Below are 22,872 nucleotides of genomic sequence, written 5' to 3' on the forward strand. Positions count from 1 at the left end.
GGGGGGACTTTAATGCTACGTTACATCCAGACCTTGATAGGTCGGGTAAGTCATCTGCAGTGGATAGTCAATTATCTAACGCCTTTAATCAGTTTGTGCGAGATATTGGAGTAGTTGATGCATGGCGGGTTATACATCCACGAGTTCGGGATTATTCGTTTTTTTCCCACTCCCACGACACTTACTCGCGAATTGACTATGTGTTGCTGGACATTTCATTAACTCATGCTGGATGGGAGGCGGACATTGGTACTTGCACTCTCTCGGACCACGCTCCAGTTTGGACCTGCTTACCCTCCCTTGGGAAGGAGGACAGGGATAGGAGGTGGACCTTAAATACCACCCTATTGAAGGATGAAGAGATACTTGGGGGCTACAGACAGCTCTTCAAGGAGTATATAGAGTTTAACATTAATTCGGGCCCGGCCTTGGGAGTGGTCTGGGATGCCCTGAAGGCTGTTTCACGGGGGTATTTCTTACAGAAGGCTGGCTCTAGGGCTAGGCAACAGCGGGCTGAGGTGGCGGGGTGCTTGTCCCGTTTATCAACTCTTTCAGACCAGCACAAGACTTCACATTCGGTGGACACATTAAGAGAGATTCAGGGTCTTCGGTTAAAATTAGATCACATTTATTCCACTCAATTGCAATTTGTTAATGCCAGGTATCAGTGCTCCCAATACGTTCAGGCTAACAAACCCAGTAGGGCTTTAGCAATCAAGTTGGCACAGCGAAAAACCGATCGCACTATTTTGAAAGTTGGGGATGGCAGGGGTGGATATGTGTCTTCCTCGGGAAAGATACGTCAGCGCTTCCAGGAGTTCTACCAAGAGCTGTACTCTCCTGATATTAATCCGTCTATGGAGGAGATGAGTAACTTTCTCTTGGCCCACTCCCTTCCGCAACTATCTGTGGCTCAGCAAGAAGGATTGGACGGTCAGGTCACCGTGGAGGAAGTGTCGCGGGTTATTAAAGCTTTGCCATCTGGGAAATCACCGGGTCTTGATGGCCTGCCTAACGAATTTTACAAGACCTTCAGGGGGGAGATGGCTCCTCTGCTGACCGAGCTAATTAATGCAGCTTTATCGGGAGAGGACTTTCCCTCTTCCATGCGGGAAGCTTGGATTGCGGTGCTCCCAAAGCCTGGCAAGGACAAGACGGAATGTGCATCCTACCGTCCAATTTCTATATTAAACTCCGATGTAAAGATCATAGCGAAGGTGTTAGCCAACCGACTAGCAAAGGTCCTGCCCTATTTAATACATCCAGATCAGGTAGGCTTTGTCCCTGGTAGACAAGCTATGGATAATGTTCGTCGTATGGTCCATCTGATCCATATATCAAAGAAGAATAAACTCCCGGTCTGTTTGTTGGGCTTGGATGCAGAGAAGGCCTTTGACCGCGTTCACTGGCCTTTCATGCTCCAGGTTTTAGATAGGTTTGGGGTGGGGCCGGGGTTTCGCAGGTGGGTGGAGGCTCTTTATCATCTCCCAAGCGCGTGTGTCCGTATAAACGGTGGCAATTCGCAGGGGTTTTCACTTTACCGTGGTACTCGACAGGGATGCCCGCTATCCCCGATGCTGTTTGCCTTGGTGATGGAGCCTCTGGCGGTCTCTATCCGTTTGGATCCCGATATAACAGGAATTGTGGTGGGTCATCAGGAGTATAAATTGGCCCTTTTCGCGGATGACGTCATGCTCTCTTTGACTAGGCCTTTGCTTTCCCTCCCGAACCTTATGCAGAAGTTGAGTGCCTACTCTACGGTTTCGGGGTTTAAACTAAATATGAGTAAAACTGAGGCCTTGGCTATGGGGATTGCGTCTCCGGTCTTGGACTCTTTAAAAGCAAATTTTTCTTTTCGTTGGGTTACAAAAGGCCTCAAATATTTGGGGGTTACCATTACGCCTGGTCTCGAGAACTTGTTTTCGGCCAACTACCCTCCTTTGTTAACATCCATCTATAGGGACTTGGATAGGTGGGAGAACACTGATTTATCCTGGCTAGGCAGGATTGCTTCGCTAAAGATGAATGTTTTGCCTAGATTATTATATATCTTTCAGGTATTACCGTTGCGGATTTCCAGGAGCTACTTATCCAAGTTGCAGGATCGGTTGATTAGGTTCGTCTGGTCTAATAAGCGTCCACGCCTGCCTAGGGCGTTGTTGTATGGGGCACGGAAGAAGGGAGGGTTGGGCGTTCCTAACATCTTGTGGTATTACAAGGCTGCTCAGGCGCGATCGGCCCTAGAGTGGTTTCAGGCTCACCCTCAAAAGTTGTGGGTACATATGGAACAGGCCGAGATAGGACCTCGCTCTCTTCGCTCCTTGATATGGCTTCCTAACAGGTTTAGAGGCTTGGGTGGCGATCTGAGTCCTTCCATCGCGTCCACCTTTTATTACTGGGATGGCCTTTTCACTAAGTCTGAGGGGAGGCTCTCTCGGTTTTCGCCTATAGCTAATAACCCGCTTTTTTCCCCCGGGCTTCAGCCCGGGCCTTTTACTCGTTGGGCCTCCCTGGGATTGGTGTCTTGGGGCCAGCTTTTTGAAGATGATCGCTTGATTTCATTTGACTCACTCAGGGAACAGTTTTCGCTTCTGCCCCAAGACCAGTTTGCGTATACGCAGCTACGGCATTTTCTGTCCTCTCGAGAGATTCGCTCGATAGTTTTGCGAGATGATTCTTTTCTTGAAGATCTTTGCGAAGACTCTCGGACTACCAGAGGTCTCATTACTTGCCTTTATTCTCACCTGAGCCAGCAACTTCGCCCCAGCTTACTTCATAGGGAGCGCTGGCACCAAGAGCTAGGGGTTACCTTTGACGAGGCTGATTGGGCGGAATGGGAGAACGGCTGGGCGAGGGTATCGATTGCTGTTCCCTTTCAGGAAAATGTGCTAAAAGTGCTTTATAGATGGTACTTGACACCTGCGAGGCTGTGCCACATGTTCCCGGATGCATCCCCCCTGTGTTGGCGAGGATGTGGCCAGAGAGGCACCATGGGTCATATTTGGTGGTCTTGCCCAAAAATTAGGGCATATTGGAAATCCATCCAATATAGATTACAACGCTGGTTCCGGAGGCCGGTTAAGTGGTCTCCGGAGTACTTTCTCTTTTCTAAAAAACCACCAGGCCTCACCAAATCTCAGGGGCTATTGACCAGGCAGGCCATGTTGGCGGCGAGAGTGGTACTGGCAGCACACTGGAAGGCTCCCGAGGTCCCTTCAAAAGTGCGTTGGCTGAATAAGCTGTGGTATATCTGTGAGCGGGAGAGACTTCGTGCCAAGCAAAGTCGTACTGTGGCGAAGTGGGAGAGCCTGTGGGAGCCCTTCTTGAAGAACTGTTCTTGTTAATAGGCCCGGCGGGGTGGGGGGAACGAGGAGACGACAAGGTTAGTGGGGTTCTGATGCTCTGAGGGGTGTGGGGTGTTGAGGGGGGGGGGGTGGATTTTGTGGGTAAGGGTTGTAGGGATATTTCTAAAACTGTTGAAAAAGTTGAAGATACTGACTGCTCAGGGTATCTTGTTGACATTTGGCACCAAATACTTTCCTCGGGCTGAGGAGATAAGCTCTCGTTGGATTTTATGTGCTGAATTTGTTCGATGGTTTTTGCTGATGTTTGTACATTTGTCAATGTTCAATAAAATCTTCCAGAAATTAAAAAAAAAAAGAAAACAGAAGTTGCTTCAGAAGTAGCGGGGTGCGGCTGAAGGAAGGCCCCCAGATTGGTTGAAGCAGCCTACTATTGCTGAGGGTGCCAGCAGTGCACAGCAAGATTAACTGTGGCAAGGAAAGAGAAGTACCAGACTGGGGGGGGGGGGGGGGGGGGGGGGAGGGGGAGAGAAAGAGGGCGAGTGGTGCTGCAATCAAAGGGGGCAGTGGGGAAAAATGCCAATACGTGAAATTGGGCCCCTTAAGCGTGTGACTTGTCATGTGTGCAATCTATCGTCCCTGTTTTAAAAAATTATTAAATGGTTTAAAGTTTCTTATATACCCACTGCAAGCCCAAAAGCTACCAAAGCAGTGTACATTTAGGTACAATAGGTATTTTTCTGTCTCTGGAAGGCTTATAATCTAGGTTTGTACCTGAGGCAATGGAGGGTTAAGTGACTTGCCCATTATCATTTGGAGTGGCAGTGAGATTTGAACCCTGGCTTTCCTGGTCCTCAGTCTACTGCTCTAGCCATTAGGCTACTCCTCCAGTCCTCAGAGGATTTCAGCTAAAATAACAAATAAAAAAAAATACCCAAAAAGGGCTGGGGGTGGGAGGGGAGGAAATGCAAAGATACTTACCTGTAGCAGGTATTCTCCGAGGACAGCAGGCTGATTATTCTCACACATGGGTTGGCGATCCACACTGGCCAGGAAATCGGCATAAAACACAGCAAAAAAAAAGATTTGACAGAGCCTTCTGTCGTGCGTGCAACAGCGCACTGCGAATGCACGGACTGACTTCCCGCCCCCCGCGCAAGCGCGTACCTCAGTTAAGTTCAAAAGCATAAACAAATAAACAACTCCAAGGGGAGGTCGGCGGGATTGTGAGAATAATCAGCCTGCTGTCCTCGAAGAATACCTGCTACAGGTAAGTATCTTCGCTTTCTCCGAGGACAAGCAGGCTGAATTATTTCTCACACATGGGGTATCCCTAGCATCCAGGCTCACCCAAAACAATAAACATTGGTCAATTGGGCCTCGCAACGGCGAGGACATAACGTAGATTAACCTGAAACTATATACAATCTGAATGAGAGTGAAGCCTGGAACAGAATAAAATGGGCCTAGGAGGGCGGAGTTGGATTCTAGACCCCAAACAGATTCTGCAGTATCGACTGCCCAAACAGACTGTCGCGTCTGGTATCCTGCTCAAGGAAGTAGTGTAAGGTGAATGTGTGGACTGAAGAACATGTTGGAGCATTGCAAATCTCTTCAATGGAGGCTGACTTTAAGTGAGCCACCGACGCAGCCACGGCTCTGACATTATGAGCCGTGTCGTGCCCTCCAGAATCAGCCCAGCTTGGGCACAAACGAAGAAAATGCAATCTGCTAGCCAACTGGAGACTGTGCGTTTTCTGATGGCGACTCCCCTCCTGTTGGGATCAAAAGAAACAAACAACTGGGCGGACTCTCTCAAGGGCATCATCCGCTCCACGTAAAAGGCCAATGCTCTCTTGCAGTCCAAGGTGTGCAAGCTGCTTTCGCCAGGGTGGGCAGGAGGAGGGGGAAAAATTGTTGGCAAGACAAATGACTGGTTCAGATGGAATTCAGACACCACCTTTGGCAGGAACTTAGGGTGGGTGCAGAGGACTACTCTGTTGTGATGGAACTTAGGGCCTGAAGCTCACTGACTCTACGAGCTGAAGTAACAGCCACCAAGAAAATGACCTTTCAGGTCAAGTACTCCAGATGGCAGGAATTCAGTGGCTCAAAAGGAGCTTTCATCAGCTGGGTGAGAACAACGTTGAGATCCCATATCACTGGCAGAGGTCTGACAGGGGGCTTTGACAAAAGCACACCTCTCATGAAGCAAACAACTAAAGGCTGTCCAGAGATAGGCTGACCTTCTACACATTGATGATACGCACTAATTGCACTATGGTGACCCCTTATGGAATTGGTCTTGAGACCAGACTCTGATAAATGTAGAAGGTATTCAAGCAGGGTCTGTGTAGGACAAGAAAGAGGATCTATGGCCGTGCTGTCACACCAGACGGCAAACCTCCTCCATTTGAAAGAGTAACACCTCTTAGTGGAATCTTTCCTGGAAGCAAGACAGACCCGGGAGACACCCTCTGAAAGACCCAAGGAAGCAAATTCTAGGCCCTCAACATCCAGGCTGTGAGATCCAGAGACTGGAGGTTGGGAAGTAGAAGCGACCCCTCGTTCTGAGTGACGAGGGTCGGAAAACACTCCAATCTCCACTGCTCTTCTGAGGACAATTTCAGAAGAAGAGGGAATCAATTCTGACGCAGCCAGTAGGGCTTCAATCAAAATCATGGTTCCAGGTCTTGCTTGAGTTTCAGCAAAGTCTTTCCTGCTAGAGGTGTGGGAGGATATGCATTCAGAAGGCCTGCTCCCCAATGTAGGAGAAAGGAATCTGACGCTAGTCTGTCGTGGGCCTGAAGCGTGGAACAGAACTGAGGGACCTTGTGATTGATTTTGAGTGGCAAAAAGATCCACTGAGGGGGTGCCCCACGCTCGGAAGATCTTGCCGGCAACGCCCATATTCAGCGACCACTCGTTAGGGTGCATTACACTGCTCAGTCTGTTTTTTACGCCTGCCAGATAAGTGGCTTGGAGAAACATGCTGTGACAGCGCGCCCAAAGCCACATCTGGACGGCTTCCTGACACAGAGTGCTAGATCTGGTGCCCCCCTGCTTGTTGGAGTAGTACATTGCAACCTGATTGTCTGTCTGAATTTAGATGATTTGGTTGGACAGCCGATCTCTGAAAGTCTTCAGAGCGTTCCAGATCGCTCAGAGCTCCAAGAGATTGATCTGAAAACCTGTTTCCTGGAAGGACCAGGCTCCCTGAGTGTGAAGCCCATCTACATGAACTCCCCACCCCAGGAAGGATGCATCAGTCTACTTTCAGGTGGACGGGAAGGTTCAGAGGGAATCCCAAAGGACTCATCGGAGGAAGAGTACCTGAGATCGACTCCCACGAGCGATCCTCTTCAGTGTCGGAAAGCACTTCCCTCAGGGATCTCCGAGACTGAGCCTGTCTCAATGCCGAGGACCTACGGTCTCGATGGTGATGTCAAAGGGCCGACGCCCGCATGGACTGTGGTGAAGCTTCCTCCACCGACGTCGCAGGGGAGTCGACCTGGATGGCAGCTGATACCAGAGCTGCAAGTGGCACTGAGTTCAGGGACCTCACCGCAGGCGAAGGACTAAATGCCGCTGCAGCAGATGGCACGGCAGGCGCAAGTACCCCCGATGCTGAAGCACACTGATGCAGCAGTCCTTCCAGAAGCTCTGGAAGCAAGGTCCGGATGCGCTCTTTGAGAACTGCCATCAGAAAACGCTGCAGGGCCAGTGGAGCAGTCAGTGGCTGACTTTACTGAGGCTCGGGAGTAGGAACCAGTGCTAAGAGGCCAACGCGTCGGCACCTCCTATATGGAGGGGGAGCGGTCCTCCTAGCGCCGACGCTTCTCGGGTGCCAAATCCCTCAGCGCTCCGGAGCTCCTGGCACCATGCATTGAGGGAGAACGGTGTCAATGCTTCTTAGCCTTCGCTCGATGAACCTCACCGAGGCTCCTCAGTGCCGACATCGAATCCCCACGCCGCCTCGGGGTCGGGTCCAATGGACGGTGCCGGAGGGTCTGTACAGTAGGAGGCCTCGAGGCACGTGGAGACCCAATCGACGCCTCACTACTCCCAGCAGCCACACCTACCTCCACTCCCAACATTGATGCCTCCAACGTCGAAGGACCGGACCGAGCCCAAAACGTTTTTCTCTATGGGCTTCTCGAGCCAATTGAGCCCTTTTCTTCATACGAAGACAAAGGACACAATGAGCTGGGCTATGGTTGGACCCAAGAGACTGGATACACCAGGAATGGGTACCCTGTTTCCCCGAAAGTAAGACATCCCCCGAAAATAAGACCTAGTAGAGGTTTTCCTGAATTGGTAGATATAAGGCCTCCCCCGAAAGTAAGACCTAGCAAATTTTTGTTTGAAAGCAGGGTCGCCGAGAGCCAGACAAGGCCGCCCCCGGGCCGCCCCCCCCACCCGAGGTCACCAGGCCCCCCCTCCACCCACCCTCCATCGCTCCCGGAACTAACCTTAAACGCCTCCTTTCACCTTCGCAGCAAGTAGCAGCAGGGCAGACCTCTCCTTCCTTCCGTGCCCCGCCCTCGCGAACATTAAGTCAGGCGAGGGCGGGACATGGAAGGAAGGAGTGGCCTGCCCTGCTGCTGCTTGCTGCGAAGGTGAAAGGAGGCATTTAAGGTTAGTTCCGGGAGCGACGGAGGGCAGGCGGGCCAACCCCGATGTTTCCCCGAAAAATAAGACAGCCCCTGAAAATAAGACCTAGCGCATTTTTGGGGGCAAAAATTAATATAAGACAGTGTTTTATTTTCGGGGAAACACGGTATCTATACCTGAGATGGTCCGGTTGCACCGAGTACAATGTTTGAAGCCGCTGGGAGTCTTCGATGACATGGAAGGGAAGACCACACCGGCAAAACCAAACAGCTCGAATGTGATGAAAAAAGGCACAAAAAGGGAGAGACCCTACCGCGCAACCTAAAAGACAGCAACTATCAAAAAAGAAAGGAAACTAAGCAGGAGAAACGAAACTAAGAAAAATAAAAGGAAAAATTTTTTTTTTCTTTTTTAAAGAAATAAATGAAAACAAAAGACGAAGCAAAAAAAAATACACTTCAAAAATGAAGAAGGCTTTTTCCCTGGCGCGAAGAGAGGAGCCACGTAAAAAGCTGTCGCTCCTCACGTGGAAAAGAAACTGAGGTACGCGCTTGCGCGGTGGGCAGGAAGTCAGTCCACGCATGCACGGTGCGCCGCTGCACACGCAACAAAAAGCTCTGGCAAATCTTTTTTTTTTGCTGTGTTTTATGCAGTGCTTTTTTTGTGCTGGTACGCACCGGTATGGCATATCGGCACCTTTGTGAGGTCCAGCTCACCTGCCTGCTCCCTTCCGTTCATGCACCCGTGCTCCCTGCTTTGACATCTTTAATTTACCCGAAGTCACGACGAACCGGCAGTAAAAGCAGCAGGCAGGCAGGCTCGCCTCCTCGTCTCTTCCCTTCCCTTCCTGCTGTCTTATTTTGCACTGGGTATACTGGAGCTGTAACAGCTTACAGAAATTATTTATAATTAAAAAAAAAAAAAACACGTTATTTTTTTTCTCCTATACTAGTATAATATTTTCTATGATGTCTGTTTATATGCGCCATAGCTGGTATAAGGGGTGTGGCTAATGTGGATGTGGCTATAATAGGAGTGGAGCCATATGTGGTGACCCCGCCCATAATGAGTACCGGCACCTTTTTTTTTTCCTACAAAAAAAGCACTGGTTTTATGCTGATTCCCGGGCCGACGCAAATCGCCGACCCATGTGTGAGAATAATTCAGCCTGCTTGTCCTCTGAGAATTAGATCTTTTCAAATCTTCTTATAAAATAAAAATATAGCACACTGAACTTGGTTCCACTGGGACTATGCATTGACCTAAACCGCCAAAAATATGTACACTAAGTATCCATTGTCAGAGGAGTTTCAGCACATTACCTCTGATAAACAGGTCACTGTTAAATTATGTGTTGAAGCATGATAGTGAAAGGGGAAGGGGAATAACTGATTCCTATGCTATATTGGATTTTGTTTTAATCAGCATTTTTCAAGGGAGATTGGGGGGGGGGGGGATCTCCCACACCCCCCATCATGCTCAATTTTGGCATTATCCAAAAAAATATATATCACTGAAAGTAGGAAAGAAGCAGTTCAAATTGCACATTTATTAGATTTTCAGAGAACTAATGAAGATATTCACGAGCACTATATAATACTCATTGAAGAATCCACATCATCTTCTGAGAGTGTCTTCCAGTACCCACCTAGGCTGCTTCGCGAAAGCTATGGCCCGGTAACCAATGTCCTTTCTGTAAATTGCACCAGGATACTGGATAACTGCTGCCCCTTTGTTGGCTTCCTCCAAAGCAGACATTAGATCACTTTTAATAGCTGTTACTGCAAGGACTCTTCCACCATTTGTCATCACTCTGCCATCCTTCACTGCTGTCCCTGCATGGAACACTTTCAGCCCCAGTTCCTCAGCCTTAGACAATCCTGTATAGAAATATAGAAACAGAAAAAATGATGCAGATAAAGGCCATCCAGTCTATCCATCCATGGCATCTACTCTTCCTCAGGAGATCTTGTCCCAAGTTCTCTTGAACTCAGACACTGTTTTCATCTCCACCACTTCCACTGGGAAGCTGTCCCATTAATTCACCACCCTTTCTGTGAAGTATTTCCTCAGATTACATCTGAGTTTATCCCCCTTTCACCTTCATCCTATGCCCCCCCTCATTCCAGAGATTCCTTTCAATTGAAAGAGTGGAGTGGAACAGGTGGATGTGAAGCGTCTGTTCACTCTTTCCAAAAATACTAGGACTAGGGGGCATGCGATGAAACTAGAGTGTAGTAAATTTAAAACAAATCGGAGAAAAATTTTCTTCACCCAACACGTAATTAAACTCTGGAATTCGTTGCCGGAGAACGTGAAGGCGGTTAGCTTGGCAGAGTTTAAAAAGGGGTTAGACGGTTTCCTAAAGGACAAGTCCATAAACCACTACTAAATGGACTTGGGAAAAATCCAGAATTTCAGGAATAACATGTATAGAATGTTTGTATGTTTGAGAAGCTTGCCAGGTGCCCTTGGCCTGGATTGGCCGCTGTCGTAGATAGGATGCTGGGCTCGATGGACCCTTGGTCTTTTCCAGTGTGGCATTACTTATGTACTTATGTACTGTGTATTTTTGCCACATAGGTATTTAAATGTCTATCATACCTCCCCCTCTCCTGCCTTTCTTCCAAAGTATACATACTGAGATCTCTAAGTCTGTCCCCATATACTTTATGACAAAGACCACTGACCATTTTAGTAGTCACCCTTTGGATCAAATCCATCCTGTTTATATCTTTTTGAAGGTGCAGTCTCCAGAATTAACACAATTTTCTAAATGAGATATAGAAACAGCAGGACATACCAACAGAGTATAATCCATAACAGCATCAAGACTATCGTGCAGGGAGGTGCTCCTTGTACACCACCATACAGCTACCAAAGGCTGGGTGAACTCCAATGGAGGCAATTTCTCAGAAAACAGCTAGAGAAGCTACTGATTTTGCGCAAATACATTACACAGAGCCTCAAAAGCTGAAAATATTGAAGACTTCAGCAAAATGTGTATGCAAAACTACTGGAAAAGGGAAGGTATGTGACCATCTCTGAGAAAACATGATTGAAGACTTTAGTCATATTTTCCCAGAGATAGTCACAAATGAACACATTTGGTGCCAAGGTATGTTTTAAGACAGGAATATTACAGTCTTCTAAACATCAAAAATTCGGTTTCTTCTCAGCCATATTTTTAAAAAAAACAGTAGAAAGAAAATGCAACAATCTGCAATGAAAGGAACAATTGGAGGGAGTTGGTTGATTGCCTAGAACAACCACACCCCAGCTACAAAGATATCTTACCAAACTAAGCTAAGAGCCAAATATGGTGAAATGCTTGGTCTTTAAACAGTACAATGTAAATAGAGGAAAAAACACAAAATTTAAAAAAAAATTCTCAATATTTTGGCCATATCTGCCAGGAATGGATACTACACCCTCACTCCCCCGCCCCACCCCCCCCAAAGTCCTTGATCCATGTGGGAGCCAAGTCCGTGCTGCAGGTTCAGTAACTGATGGTGTGTGCTAGTGGTGTGCAAATTATAAGAATTATCTACAGACAGAGAGGTGATTGAACTTTACTGTACATTTAAGCCAAACAGAAGAAATTTTCAGCAGAAGGCACCAAAGGGCACCCCCTTCACCCTTTTTTTTTCCCTGTAAGGTAACTGAAGGACAATGGTTCAGTGCAATACTGTCTAGGACGACTGTGATCTGAGAGGTTATATGTGAGGCAGGGTGATACAAGTGTTTGTCCATCAGCTAAGTGCTAATTAACTCTGAAAGGGGATGAGAGAAGGTTGAGGCAAAGATCAGAGAAAACGTGGGAGCAGTTTGCAAGACCGTAGGAAGTATACACAGAAAACAGCCCACACAAACAATATTAACCAGAGTTTTGTTGTCAATGGAACTGTTGAAGGATAAAACAACAGGACAAGACTTGTTTGACAGCATTAGTAACTGTTTGAAAAAACAGGGCATTGAACCATTCTGGTAGTAATTTATGTTCATTCAGTCATCACACTGAGTTTTGTTGGCAGTGAATTATATAGCACATTTTGTCAATTTATGATCTGGACTCATCAATAAAATTGAACTGTTTACACATCATCTGGAGACTTTTCCTTCGAGTCATCTTCGCTGTGTTTTTTGTGTGTTTGGACTTGCAGAGGTATTGTTCTTCTGTTCTCACATAGATTGCAGAACCAGTCAGAACTGGTGTCTTTGTATTCACTTTGAACTGAGAAAAGAATTCTATATAAGATCTAAACAAAAGGCACAAGTGGGGCAGAACATCTCAAATTACTGGGATGCTAGTGACCAGATATGCCTGAGTACTGGCTATTTCCCTGATAGTATTTCCCACCCCTGTTTTGTTTTGCTACAAAAACTAACTTCTTACTTTTTCCTAATGTTGTGTAAGAATAAACTTTACTAATTTGAGAAGGTTTTCTGTTTGTTGTTTTCTTTTCCTGACTTTCTTTCCAAGCCAGTGATCCCCCAGGATACAGTTGGGGAGGTGTAGGAGGAAGAACTGGGTCCCCCGAGGCACTGGTTTCAATCTGGTTCCGACCTATACATCCAACAAGATGTTGATCTCATTTTGTTGCATCTCTGATTGGTCTTAGCAACAGGTCCAATACCCTATACTTCTGTTTTTCCAAACAGTTACTCATGCTGTCAAACATGTCTTGTCCTGTTGTTGTGTCCCTTCAACAGTTCCATTGACAGCAAAACTCTGGTTAATGTTGTTTGTGTGGGCCATTTTCTGTGTATACTTCCTACGGTCTTGCAGGCTGAATGAAATTCAATGGCAGGCCACATGTGGCCCATGGACCACAGGTTCCCCACCCCAGCAGTAAAGCTGTGAAAAATTGTTTTGAACAGCTGCACGTGTACAGTGCTATACAAAAACACATTTGCAACAATTAACACAAGTCACTACATTGGAATAGGCTGTATAGGCTCCAGAATAACTGCCCTCTACAGATAAACTATTACCCGTACTGATGATTTTAGTCTATTTTTTTTAATTTATATTGCCATCATAGAAAACTCTTGTATTGAGGCTAAGAAAGGGCCTCAGGAGCATTTTTAGAAAATGAATGCTCAGTATCCCAAGCAGTTAGAGGTCAGACTTACCAGTGATCTCCAGGCCTTTGGAATAGTCCCCTGGATAGCCACCACTGGCCATGACCACTGTCACTGCAACGTGATCTTTTAACCACGCTGGCATGGAGCTTGAGAGCTTGCCTTCAATGGTTGCCTGCATAACCTCATATAAATCACTTTTAAGCAGTGGAAGGATTACCTATAAAACAAGTGTAGGTTAATGGGCATCACCATTAAAAAGCCTAAAACTAAAATCAAACAATCAGGGGATTAAAAAAAAAAATACCCAGAAGGATTCTGAGGATGTGCATTCAAGCAATTTTCATAGCATAGCATTTATTCTTATATTCTGCATATACCAAAAACTAGTTCAATATGGATCACAGTTACAAGAGTAGCCAGCAAATTATAACAATCTGTAATGTAACATGACATAATAAATCACCCCAATTGCAACAAAACATCAACAGAATCATATCAATGCTAATACAAATTTCTAAAATAAAGAAAGCTTTCTAAAATTTTTATAATCTGTAATAGACCTTAAGTCTTCTGGAAGAGTTTTCCAGAGTCTTGCGGCCTGGAATGAATTGCAAACAGTGAACCGGCAGAACAGAGGCTCACAGGAATCTGAGAATAATGGTGAAGCAGGGACTAGCACACCAGAGGACAGATGGTGAGGAGTGCAAGCGCATGCTCAGTGGGTGCTAGAAAATCAAAGACTGCATATTGTTTTAGAAAAATTAAAACACACATTTCAAGGTGCAAACTACAAAAAAAAAATACACAATTCTATACCCAGCACAAAATATCCAAAGCTGGAAAATACAGAATTTTATAAATGTCTAACAAGATAATACTGTTATTGTCTAACATTAGGCTTCCTAAATCTGTCCCAGGGACCTCACACAGCCACTCAAGTTTTCAGGATATCCACAATCAATATACATGAGATCAATTTGCATGTACTGGAGACTTGTGCATATTCACAATGGATATTCTGAAAATCTGACTGGCTGTAGGGTCCCCCAGGACAGGTTTGGGAAGCCCTGTCTTAAGGCTTTTTTATAGCGTACTCACCTGACACTCTGGATCACCAAACCGACAGTTAAACTCTAAAACCCTAGGACCATCCTTGGTGAGCATTAATCCAGCATACAGCACACCTAATCAAAAGCAAACAGGAAAAGGTTTTATCTTGAATAGATTAATAGAAAACTAGGAGTTCAATATATTAATCAGATCCTTATACTCATTAAAAGGACAATCTAACACAGGGTGCCTAACAAAGGTGCTAGTTATCCACCTATTCCAAACCTATTATATAAAGAACAGTAAATCTTCCACTTCCTATATAATAAAACGCACCTCCAACATTCTGAAGCTGACTGCATGGCTGAGGCATTCCTGCTCTCTGTATCCATCTCCTGAATTGACATCACGTACTTCCGGGTTCATCACAAGCAGAACCGACCAACCACACGAGGTTTCTCGGCTTCAGAATGTTGGAGGTGCATTCTATTAAATAGGATTGGTCAGTTCTTGAAGCACAGCCAGAGCTCAGCATCCTGCACAGTAACGCTCAGACACCAGAGGGGGGGAGGTATCTCTGACACACACACACACTCTCTCTCTCTCTCTCATATTTTCAAAGCACTTAGCCTTCCAAAAAGTGCTTTGAAAATGAGCTACTCTGTATCACATTCTCTTGGTCTCATACACTGTCTCACAGAGAGTCTGTGAGGCATATTTTCAAAGCACTTAGCCTTCCAAAGTTCCATAGAACCCTATGGAACTTTGGAAGGCTAAGTGCTTTGAAAATATGCCTGTGTGTCTCACACACACTGTATCTGTGTGAAACACACTGTCTCATATATGCACTTGCACACACACTCACACCCAGACTCTCTCTCTCTCACATACACTCTCTCAAACATACACACTCCGAGAAAAACATTGCTAGCGCCCGTTTCATTTGTGTCAGAAACGGGCATTTTTTTACTAGTTTCTTTATAAAATTCAAGCGCAAGTGACCAAAAATATACTTAAATGCAAGGTACAATTACTTACATTAGCCGTATAGCTGCAGTTAAGTACCCGTACCTGTGTGTGGGCCAGAATGCGTGTAAAAGACAGCATTCAATATGTGTATCTATACACCCAGCACATGCTTTGCCCAAACGTTGCCCGTGTGCACACACTATCAGACCATGGTATGTATTTTTCCACTAGTCTGAATTCTATAAGTGGTCATTTAAATGCTTAAAAGCCCACTTGCATGAATAAATGACTGGAATGCCACCATTTAAATGCCTTCTTGTCACCTACAACTAGGTAGATCCTTATAGGGGTTTCTCCCATTTAGATGATTTCTAAGTACATCCGATCCTAAGTGACTCAAGTGTAGGTCACAGGAAGGACCCAATAACTTCCGAATGTAATAAAAAGTCATGCCATAAAAAAAAAAAAAAACTCTTCCAAAGACATGCCTGTTTTTTTTTTTTAATTACTCATTTTCCCCCTTTTAATAAAACCCCTACCAACCTCACAGCTAGTGAAGAAGCTTTCACCGAGACAAACTTCCAGTGCCATCAATGGCTAGCAGACTTCAAATTAATGCTACTATGTGTGCCTGGAACTGAGCAGCACATCTGATAGACAGTCCTACTAATAAATACGTACTGAAATAACACTAAGCGTAAGCGTGCTCTCTTCTGCACAGTCATTCTATTATTGTCTTTCACCCAGGAAGCAATGATCCAATGTAGGTATGTATACTCACCTACATAAGATGCTCCTTCACCTCTAATCCCATCCACTGTTTTCTGCAGAACAGCGTCTTTGATTTTAAGCAGCAAGTCTTCAGAAACCTTGTGAAACATTGTCAAGGTAGATTTAAAAGCCACTCAAATATTTCATCACGCATTTTTTTTCTGGAGATAGTGTTAAGGGGCCTTCAGGCTATGTGGACAGCCCCCCCCCCCCCCCCCCCCCCCCCACAAATGCATACTACACTCCTTCCAGGACTACTCACAAATTAGTACTAGCATGGACTGCTCAGAACTAGTTGACATAAGGAAGGGAAATATTAATGTTGGAAATTTGTGAAAACTTTATTATTAAAATACCATATTTGCACCATATAATGTTTTCATGTGACATTCATAAGCAGGACGCCTCAATACCTTGCATCAAAATGGAGGTATGGCAAAAATCAAGTTCTCTCTAGGGCGGGGGGGGGGGGTCTCTATTCTGGTTCTTTAAGCATGCAAACAAACCTGGTTTCCAAGATGTCTGCAATGAATATTCAGGAGACATTTGCATGGTCCAAGAACCAGGCTATTTCTATATTTTGGTCACTCAAAACTAGATCTGTTGGCAGCTTTTGAGTACAAGGTGCCAAGAACACCTACTACAGGATTCAGTCATCTCTGCTTTGTTCTATTTGTGAACCCCAGCAGGCATATCACTTCCACGATACCCCCCAGCCTCATGTAACCGAAGGCAGGTGAAGCTTTTTTAAAGGAAAACCTGCTACACACAAGAAAAGTTAATTCTTTTTAAGTCTCACCTCCATATTTCCCCACACACACCCCTCAAAACATTTTCAAATAAAAGCTACGGCATAGTAACATAGTAGATGATGGCAGATAAAGACCTGTATAGTCCATCCAGTCTGTCCAACAAGATAAACTCATAGTATATGATAAGTATACTTGGTCTTGATTTGTCCTTGCCATTTTCAGGGCACGGACTGTAGAAGTCTGACTGGCACTGGCCTTGTTCTCCAGTTACAGAAGCTGAATCATTCTAGCCATCACTGGGGCACAGACCATAGAAGTCTGTCCAGCACTGGCTTCGTTTTTCAATTACTGGTGTTGCCATCTAAATCACCGCTAAGCTTGTTTGGTTCCGTACCTTCTATACAGGATTCTTTTGTGTTTATCCCATGCATTTTTGAATTCTGTTACCATTTTCATCTCCACTACCTCCCACAGGAGTGTATTCCAGGTTTCTACCAACCTCTCTGTGAAAAAGTACTTCCGAACATTATTCTCGTCAGTTCCTCCACCCCCTCCCCCGCAACCTCAATTCATGTCCTCTAGTTCTACCACCTTCCCATCTCTGGAAAAGGTTTGTTTGTAAATTAACACCTTTCAAATTTTTGAATGTCTATATCACATCACCAGTCTCTTCTTTCCTTCAGGGTAAACATGTTCAGGTCCTCAAGTCTCTCCTCGTATGCCAAACCCCATACCATTTTGGTCGCTTTTCACTGAACCGCTTCAAGTCTTTTTACATCTTTAGCAAGATACAGTCTCCAAAACTGAACACAATACTCCAACTGGGGCCTCACCAATGACTTGTAGAGGGGCATTAGTACCTCCTTTCTTCTGTTGGTTACACCCCTCTCTATGCAGCCTAGCATCCTTCTGACCGCGGCCACCACCTTGTTGCATTGTTTCGTCACCTTGAGATCCTTGGACACCATCACCCCTAAGTCCCTCTCTCCTGAGCTGTGCTTATCAATCTCTTTCCTTCATGCATTTAAGACGCACCAAAGCCCCAGTGCACACCTACCTGAGGGGTGGGGCAGTAAGCACCCATTCCTCCTGTGTTAGGCCCGTGGTCTCCATCCATCAGTCTTTTATGATCCTGAGCTGGAGGCATGGGAGCAACTGTGATACCATCACTAAAACACAAGCACTGCACAGAAAACATAAATCTGGTAAATTACAGAACATGGGGGGGGGGGGGGGGGAGGGGAGCTAGTTTGCTTTTTAGGACTTAGAGGCAGATGACACTATTTATCCTTATAGCAAATTTACACACTGAAGTGGGGTCTTATGCATCCTCATTTTTAGGCACGCTTTACCCAAGGGGTGTCAGTTGTGGAGGGTTCATCCAGTATTATTTGTACGTCTGGGAAAGAGAAGTGTGCAAGGGAGAGCAAATGTGAGAGGAGGATGAAGGCAGGAGATGTTAAGGAAGTGAGTGCTGCAAGGAGGCTAGAGAAAGAATAATTAAAAAGGTCAAAAGGCAGGGATTCCACCCCCTCCCCATCTGATACACAAACCTATAGTCCCAAGATAGGCACAGCTATATAAACAATACCACTCAACCCTCCCCTGAACAGTTCCCACCTGCACAGCCTCTGCCACCCTACTGAAACACACTTTACCAGGCCTCTTCCTACCAAAGTACCCACACAGACATGAACAAGTTTGTGAATGAGAAAGGAGAAATTGTACCATCATGTCCCACCTAGAGGGCAAATCTGGCATTTTTAGCTAATCAGTATGTCAAGATGCAACAGCACAGTTTCCAGGTGGGCATACACATGAGCAGAGTTTGGGTGGGGTGCATAATTATGCACACAGATTAGTCTTCTGCAATTTAGGTTCAAGGAGATACACCAGGCAAGTTTTCACAAATTAAATACAGGTGTGTTTTCTGCCATTTATGCTAGGTGCCTACTTTTCTTTACAGGCTTTAAAATAGGCTCTTTTCCAGAACGTCTACGGTAGGTGTCCCCTTATAGAATTACCTTCTGTGAGGGCAATTCAAAAACAGTGCGCCTCCATTTAGGCATCTACGTTCCTTTACAGAATGCCAGCATAACCAGTATATACATGCCTATATTTTAGGCGTGAACTTATGCCAGCCACAGAGCTGGTTAACTGCTTTACACTAAACGCTAGAGATGTCCACAACTGATAGTAATTATTGGCGGCAACTGAAATTAAAATGTACGCGCCTAAATTGTATGCGTGTCATGGAAAAGGGGGAGCAGAAATGGGAGGGTCATCGGTGCTTCAGAGCAGAGTGTTGGTATGGATTCCAGTTGTGTGCGCAATTAGAGAATGGAGTTCTGTGCGTAAATTTAGGCAGAGGCATTTGCACCACATTTTCACTGGTGCAAATGGACGTGCTTAAATTTATGTGCGACCCTAGTGCTTAAGCACTATTCTACAAAATGTGCCTAACTTTAGGCGCAGCTTATAGAATAGTGCTTAAGTGGGTTATTTTTCAGCGCTTTTCTATATAAACAGTGCCCAACTTTAGGCGCAGCTTACAGAATAGTGCTTAAGTGGGTTATTTTTCAGCGCTTTTCTATATAAACAGTGCCCAACTTTAGGCGCAGCTTACAGAATAGTGCTTAAGTGGGGGGTTTTCAGCGCCACGTTTTTAGGCACAATTTATAGAATTCACCCCTATGTATGCAAGTGTGTCCCATCCATGCTTCTGCCAAGACGCTGCCCATATGTATGCCTACCTGTGAAATACACACTATGTAAGATTTACGCATATTTACAAAGTAGCGCTTAAGCAGAATTTTGTATTTATGTGAGGAGGTGCCTTATTCTAGATGTTAGAGAGCAAGTCTATAAAGTGGGCGCTATGTGTGCACTTTTCAATTAGTGAAAAACTTTCCAGACTCCACTTTCCAGTTTGAAATAACACGTTTTACACATATCCCAGTGAGCTCTGTAAGAAGGTTCAAGAAAGCAGCAGCCCGGTACTGCCCTGTTTTAGTTTCAAAGTGGTAGGTGATGTTAAGGAGACGTTTTCAAAAACTAAAACAATCTTCTCAGAAATTACATGGAGGAGCAGCCTACTTGTTACAGGCTAAGAACCAGGGAAGCCAGCTTCTCCCACAGACCCTCTCTGTGACAAGGAGCACATCACTTCACTAGTAACTTGTACTTGTTAGCGTGTATTTTGCATTTAAAAAAATCTACTGCACACTAAAATCGATTTAAGCACACATTAACCTATGACTTAACATGGGCCAAGTTGGTTTGTATGTGCTAAGATTTTACCACCACAAATAATGTTAAATGAACCAAAGCATTCTGGAAGATAGAAAAGGGCCAAATGAACCATAAAAGCATATCCCTACATCTCACCTTCAGTGCTTCAAGTACAACTTATTTTCCTGCCCCAGAGGGTTTACAGTATAACTTCTATGTATGTATTTTTAATTTAATATCATCTGTATCCCAGAGCGTACCTGTGAAGGAACAGTGTGTTTTAAGCCTGTACAATGTATTGGATATTTTCCTGCATAGATTATGTTCTGAAGTGTATTTCTCCTATTTGGCCAGCAGGTGGTATTTCTTTGCTGTAAAGCTGTTACAGAGAACTGAGTGTTTTCTTTACTTTGACACTAACAGGAAGCAAGAAGCAGTATATATTTGAAATCTTGTTGACTGGGCTCTGATTGGCCTGGAGTTTGAATTTACCCAGCAGTTGTTGCTGGCTGTTGCTTCAGTCTTAGCCCGGGACAAAAGAGAGACAGATCCTCTTTGCTGAGGCTCGGTGAATTATACATCCTGATCTTCCCAGGTACTGTTAAGGCAGTATACAGATGTTTAGATAGTGTTATAATTGATACATAGTTCAGTTACCTGTTATTGTTTACTGTTTGCACTATTTTGTTCCACTGTTCAATGTTTTTAAGAGAACAAACATAATTGTTTGTTCGCCCTGCTTGTCTGGACTGATAAAGAATCTTAGTGGTTTGTGTGTTGGGTCTGTGAGTGTTTTCTGGGAACTGTAGGACCACTGGGAGTGTGACTCCAGTAACCTAGAAATCACTGGGGATAATTTGAGAGCAGGAGACTCGTCCAGAGGCGGTTGTGACCCAGTTAGTGGGAGGAGGGTGCTAGTGTACAGCACGAGTGGTAGGTGCAGGCAGACCTGAGCTGTGCTGGGGTTAGACCCTCTAAGTGGCCACGGGATAACCCCAGGCGTGCGGCTAGGTGTTTCATGACAGTACCTGATTAAAGCTCAAAAAGGTGAGTAAACCTAAAATTTACATCCAATCCAGTCGACAACTGCCACCTGAATTATGCAAATGATTCTGCTGGCACTGCTATTGAATAACTCAGGTAATTCCCGAGAAGATACTCTTACTTAAAACTACTATTCAGCCAATCACACATTCGGAGTTTAAAGTACACCAAGGAATTACAGGGCTAATTTTTGATACATTTATAAATGTAAAACAAGAAAATAATGCAGACGGCTGATACAGATTCAAAAGAAACTCTGTATAAAATAAGTGGCCATATATGTATAAACAGAAAAAAAAAAGTGAAACAAAATATTCAGAAAAAAATAAAGAATTAGAATACTGCCAAAAGAAGACAAGCAAGTTAATTATTCAGAGCATAAAAGCCAGTTCTGTGGGTGCTTGGGCACCTCCAATATTTGACTGTGTCCAGGAAGGGGTCATTTCCACTGGGTTTAGCACACCCAATTATTTTGAAAAGCTAGCTCCTATGATTCTGAGCAAGCCTCAAAGTACTGCTAGTCTAAAAACAAAACAATGCTTATTAACCCTTGAAAGAACTCCACTCAGTTTTAAATTTCATGTTTACGTACAGACACCTCTTCTCCCTCCAGAAGCTCTTCAACAACAACAGTCTCTCCCGCCGCCCCAAATGCTTTATTCTGCAAAAAAGATACAAAGAACGGATTAGAACTATTCTGATTTGTCATATTCCCTATTTCTCATAAAAGAACACCTCTTTTCTGGTTCAAGTGTTAGTGCTTAAAAGCTTAACTGGCTTTTAAGTGAAATTAAAATATGCTCATAAAATCCTATATAATAAAACTCACCCTCAACGTTCTGAGGACACTGACGTCAGTTCCTTCGGGTTGGAAGCTTCGTGGAGTTCGTGGTGGTGAAGCCACCTGGCCCCGCCCTCGCATCAAACATGATGACGTCGAGGGCGGAGCAATGGCGTCACACAGTGAGGGCGGAGCAATGGCGTCAGTGGCTTCACAACGGAGATGAAGGTGGACTTGAGCGTTGAGGTGGGGAGGGGGGGTTCGGGAGGAAAACCTTGCTAGTGCCCATTTCATAAGCTCCAGAAACGGGCATGTTTTGCTAGTGTTACATAAAACATACCCGGTAAGTAATGCCAAGTTGGGTCAGACCATAGGTCCATCAAGCCCAGCATCCCCTCTTTGACAGCAGCCAATCCAGGTCATTAGGAAGTACATTGCAGATCCCATAGAATAGATCTGCTTCTTGCAGTTCCCTCCCCGTGATGAGAGCAGCATTCTGAGGTCCATCTGGCTAAAAATTATTTATGGATTTCTCCTCTAGCAATCTGTTCCAATCCCTTTTAAACCCATCTATGTTAGATAAGCTGACCACATCCTCTGGCAACACATTCCACAGATTGATTGTACATTGAATGGGGGGGAAAAAAAAAACTCTCCAATTTGTCCTAAGTCTGCTAGCTGTTCGTTTAATGGGGCGCCCTGTAGTCCCGATGCAGTCTGAAGGCATAATGGATCCCTATTTACCTATTCCACCCTGCTCATGATTTTGTAAAACTCTCGTACTCCTTTCTCAGTCATCTCTTCTCCAAGTTGAAGAGCCATAATCTGTTCATCCTGTCTTCATAAGGGAGTCACTCCATCTCCTTATTTCATTCTGTTGCTTATCTCTATGTTTTTTCCAATTCTACTTTGTTCTGAGATGGTGTGACCAGAACTGTACACAATTATCAAGATGTAGTTGCAGCATTGGTCTATACAGAAGCATTATAATATTCTCCATTTTCTATTTCTCTCTGAATAATTCCCAACATCGTTTAGTTTTTTTTGAATGTTTCATACACAGAGCTGAGGATTTCAAGCTATTGTCTATAATGCTGCCCAGTTCCTTTTGAACATTAGCGCATTTTCTGTAAGTTTTAGTGCCAACGTGCTTTGTAGAGTGAACATTTTGTCAAAACAACAAACCAGAAAACACAACTAGCACAAGTGTAATTCAAATAAGAAAGCCCAAGCAAGATCCTCAATGCCTTGCAGAGTTTAGCTGCAACCA

The 22,872-nt window shown here is 44.8% G+C and overlaps 1 protein-coding gene across 4 annotated transcripts in view; it reads right to left on the minus strand.

Moving 5' to 3' along the window:
• LOC115469475 (trifunctional purine biosynthetic protein adenosine-3-like) overlaps positions 1-22,872 on the minus strand; it is an 85,293-nt gene that overhangs the window by 34,956 nt on the left and 27,465 nt on the right. For all 4 annotated transcript variants that reach the window (XM_030202163.1, XM_030202161.1, XM_030202164.1 and 1 more), the window contains exons 6-11: positions 21,414-21,482; positions 17,604-17,729; positions 15,805-15,892; positions 14,103-14,188; positions 13,053-13,221; positions 9,565-9,796 (exon numbers count right to left, since the gene is read on the minus strand). In XM_030202163.1, the coding sequence (XP_030058023.1) occupies positions 9,565-9,796; positions 13,053-13,221; positions 14,103-14,188; positions 15,805-15,892; positions 17,604-17,729; positions 21,414-21,482 (770 nt within the window). The remainder of the gene's footprint in view (positions 1-9,564; positions 9,797-13,052; positions 13,222-14,102; positions 14,189-15,804; positions 15,893-17,603; positions 17,730-21,413; positions 21,483-22,872) is intronic.

The sequence above is a fragment of the Microcaecilia unicolor genome, chromosome 4 (genome assembly GCF_901765095.1).
Source record: "Microcaecilia unicolor chromosome 4, aMicUni1.1, whole genome shotgun sequence".
NCBI classification, from domain to species: domain Eukaryota; kingdom Metazoa; phylum Chordata; class Amphibia; order Gymnophiona; family Siphonopidae; genus Microcaecilia; species Microcaecilia unicolor.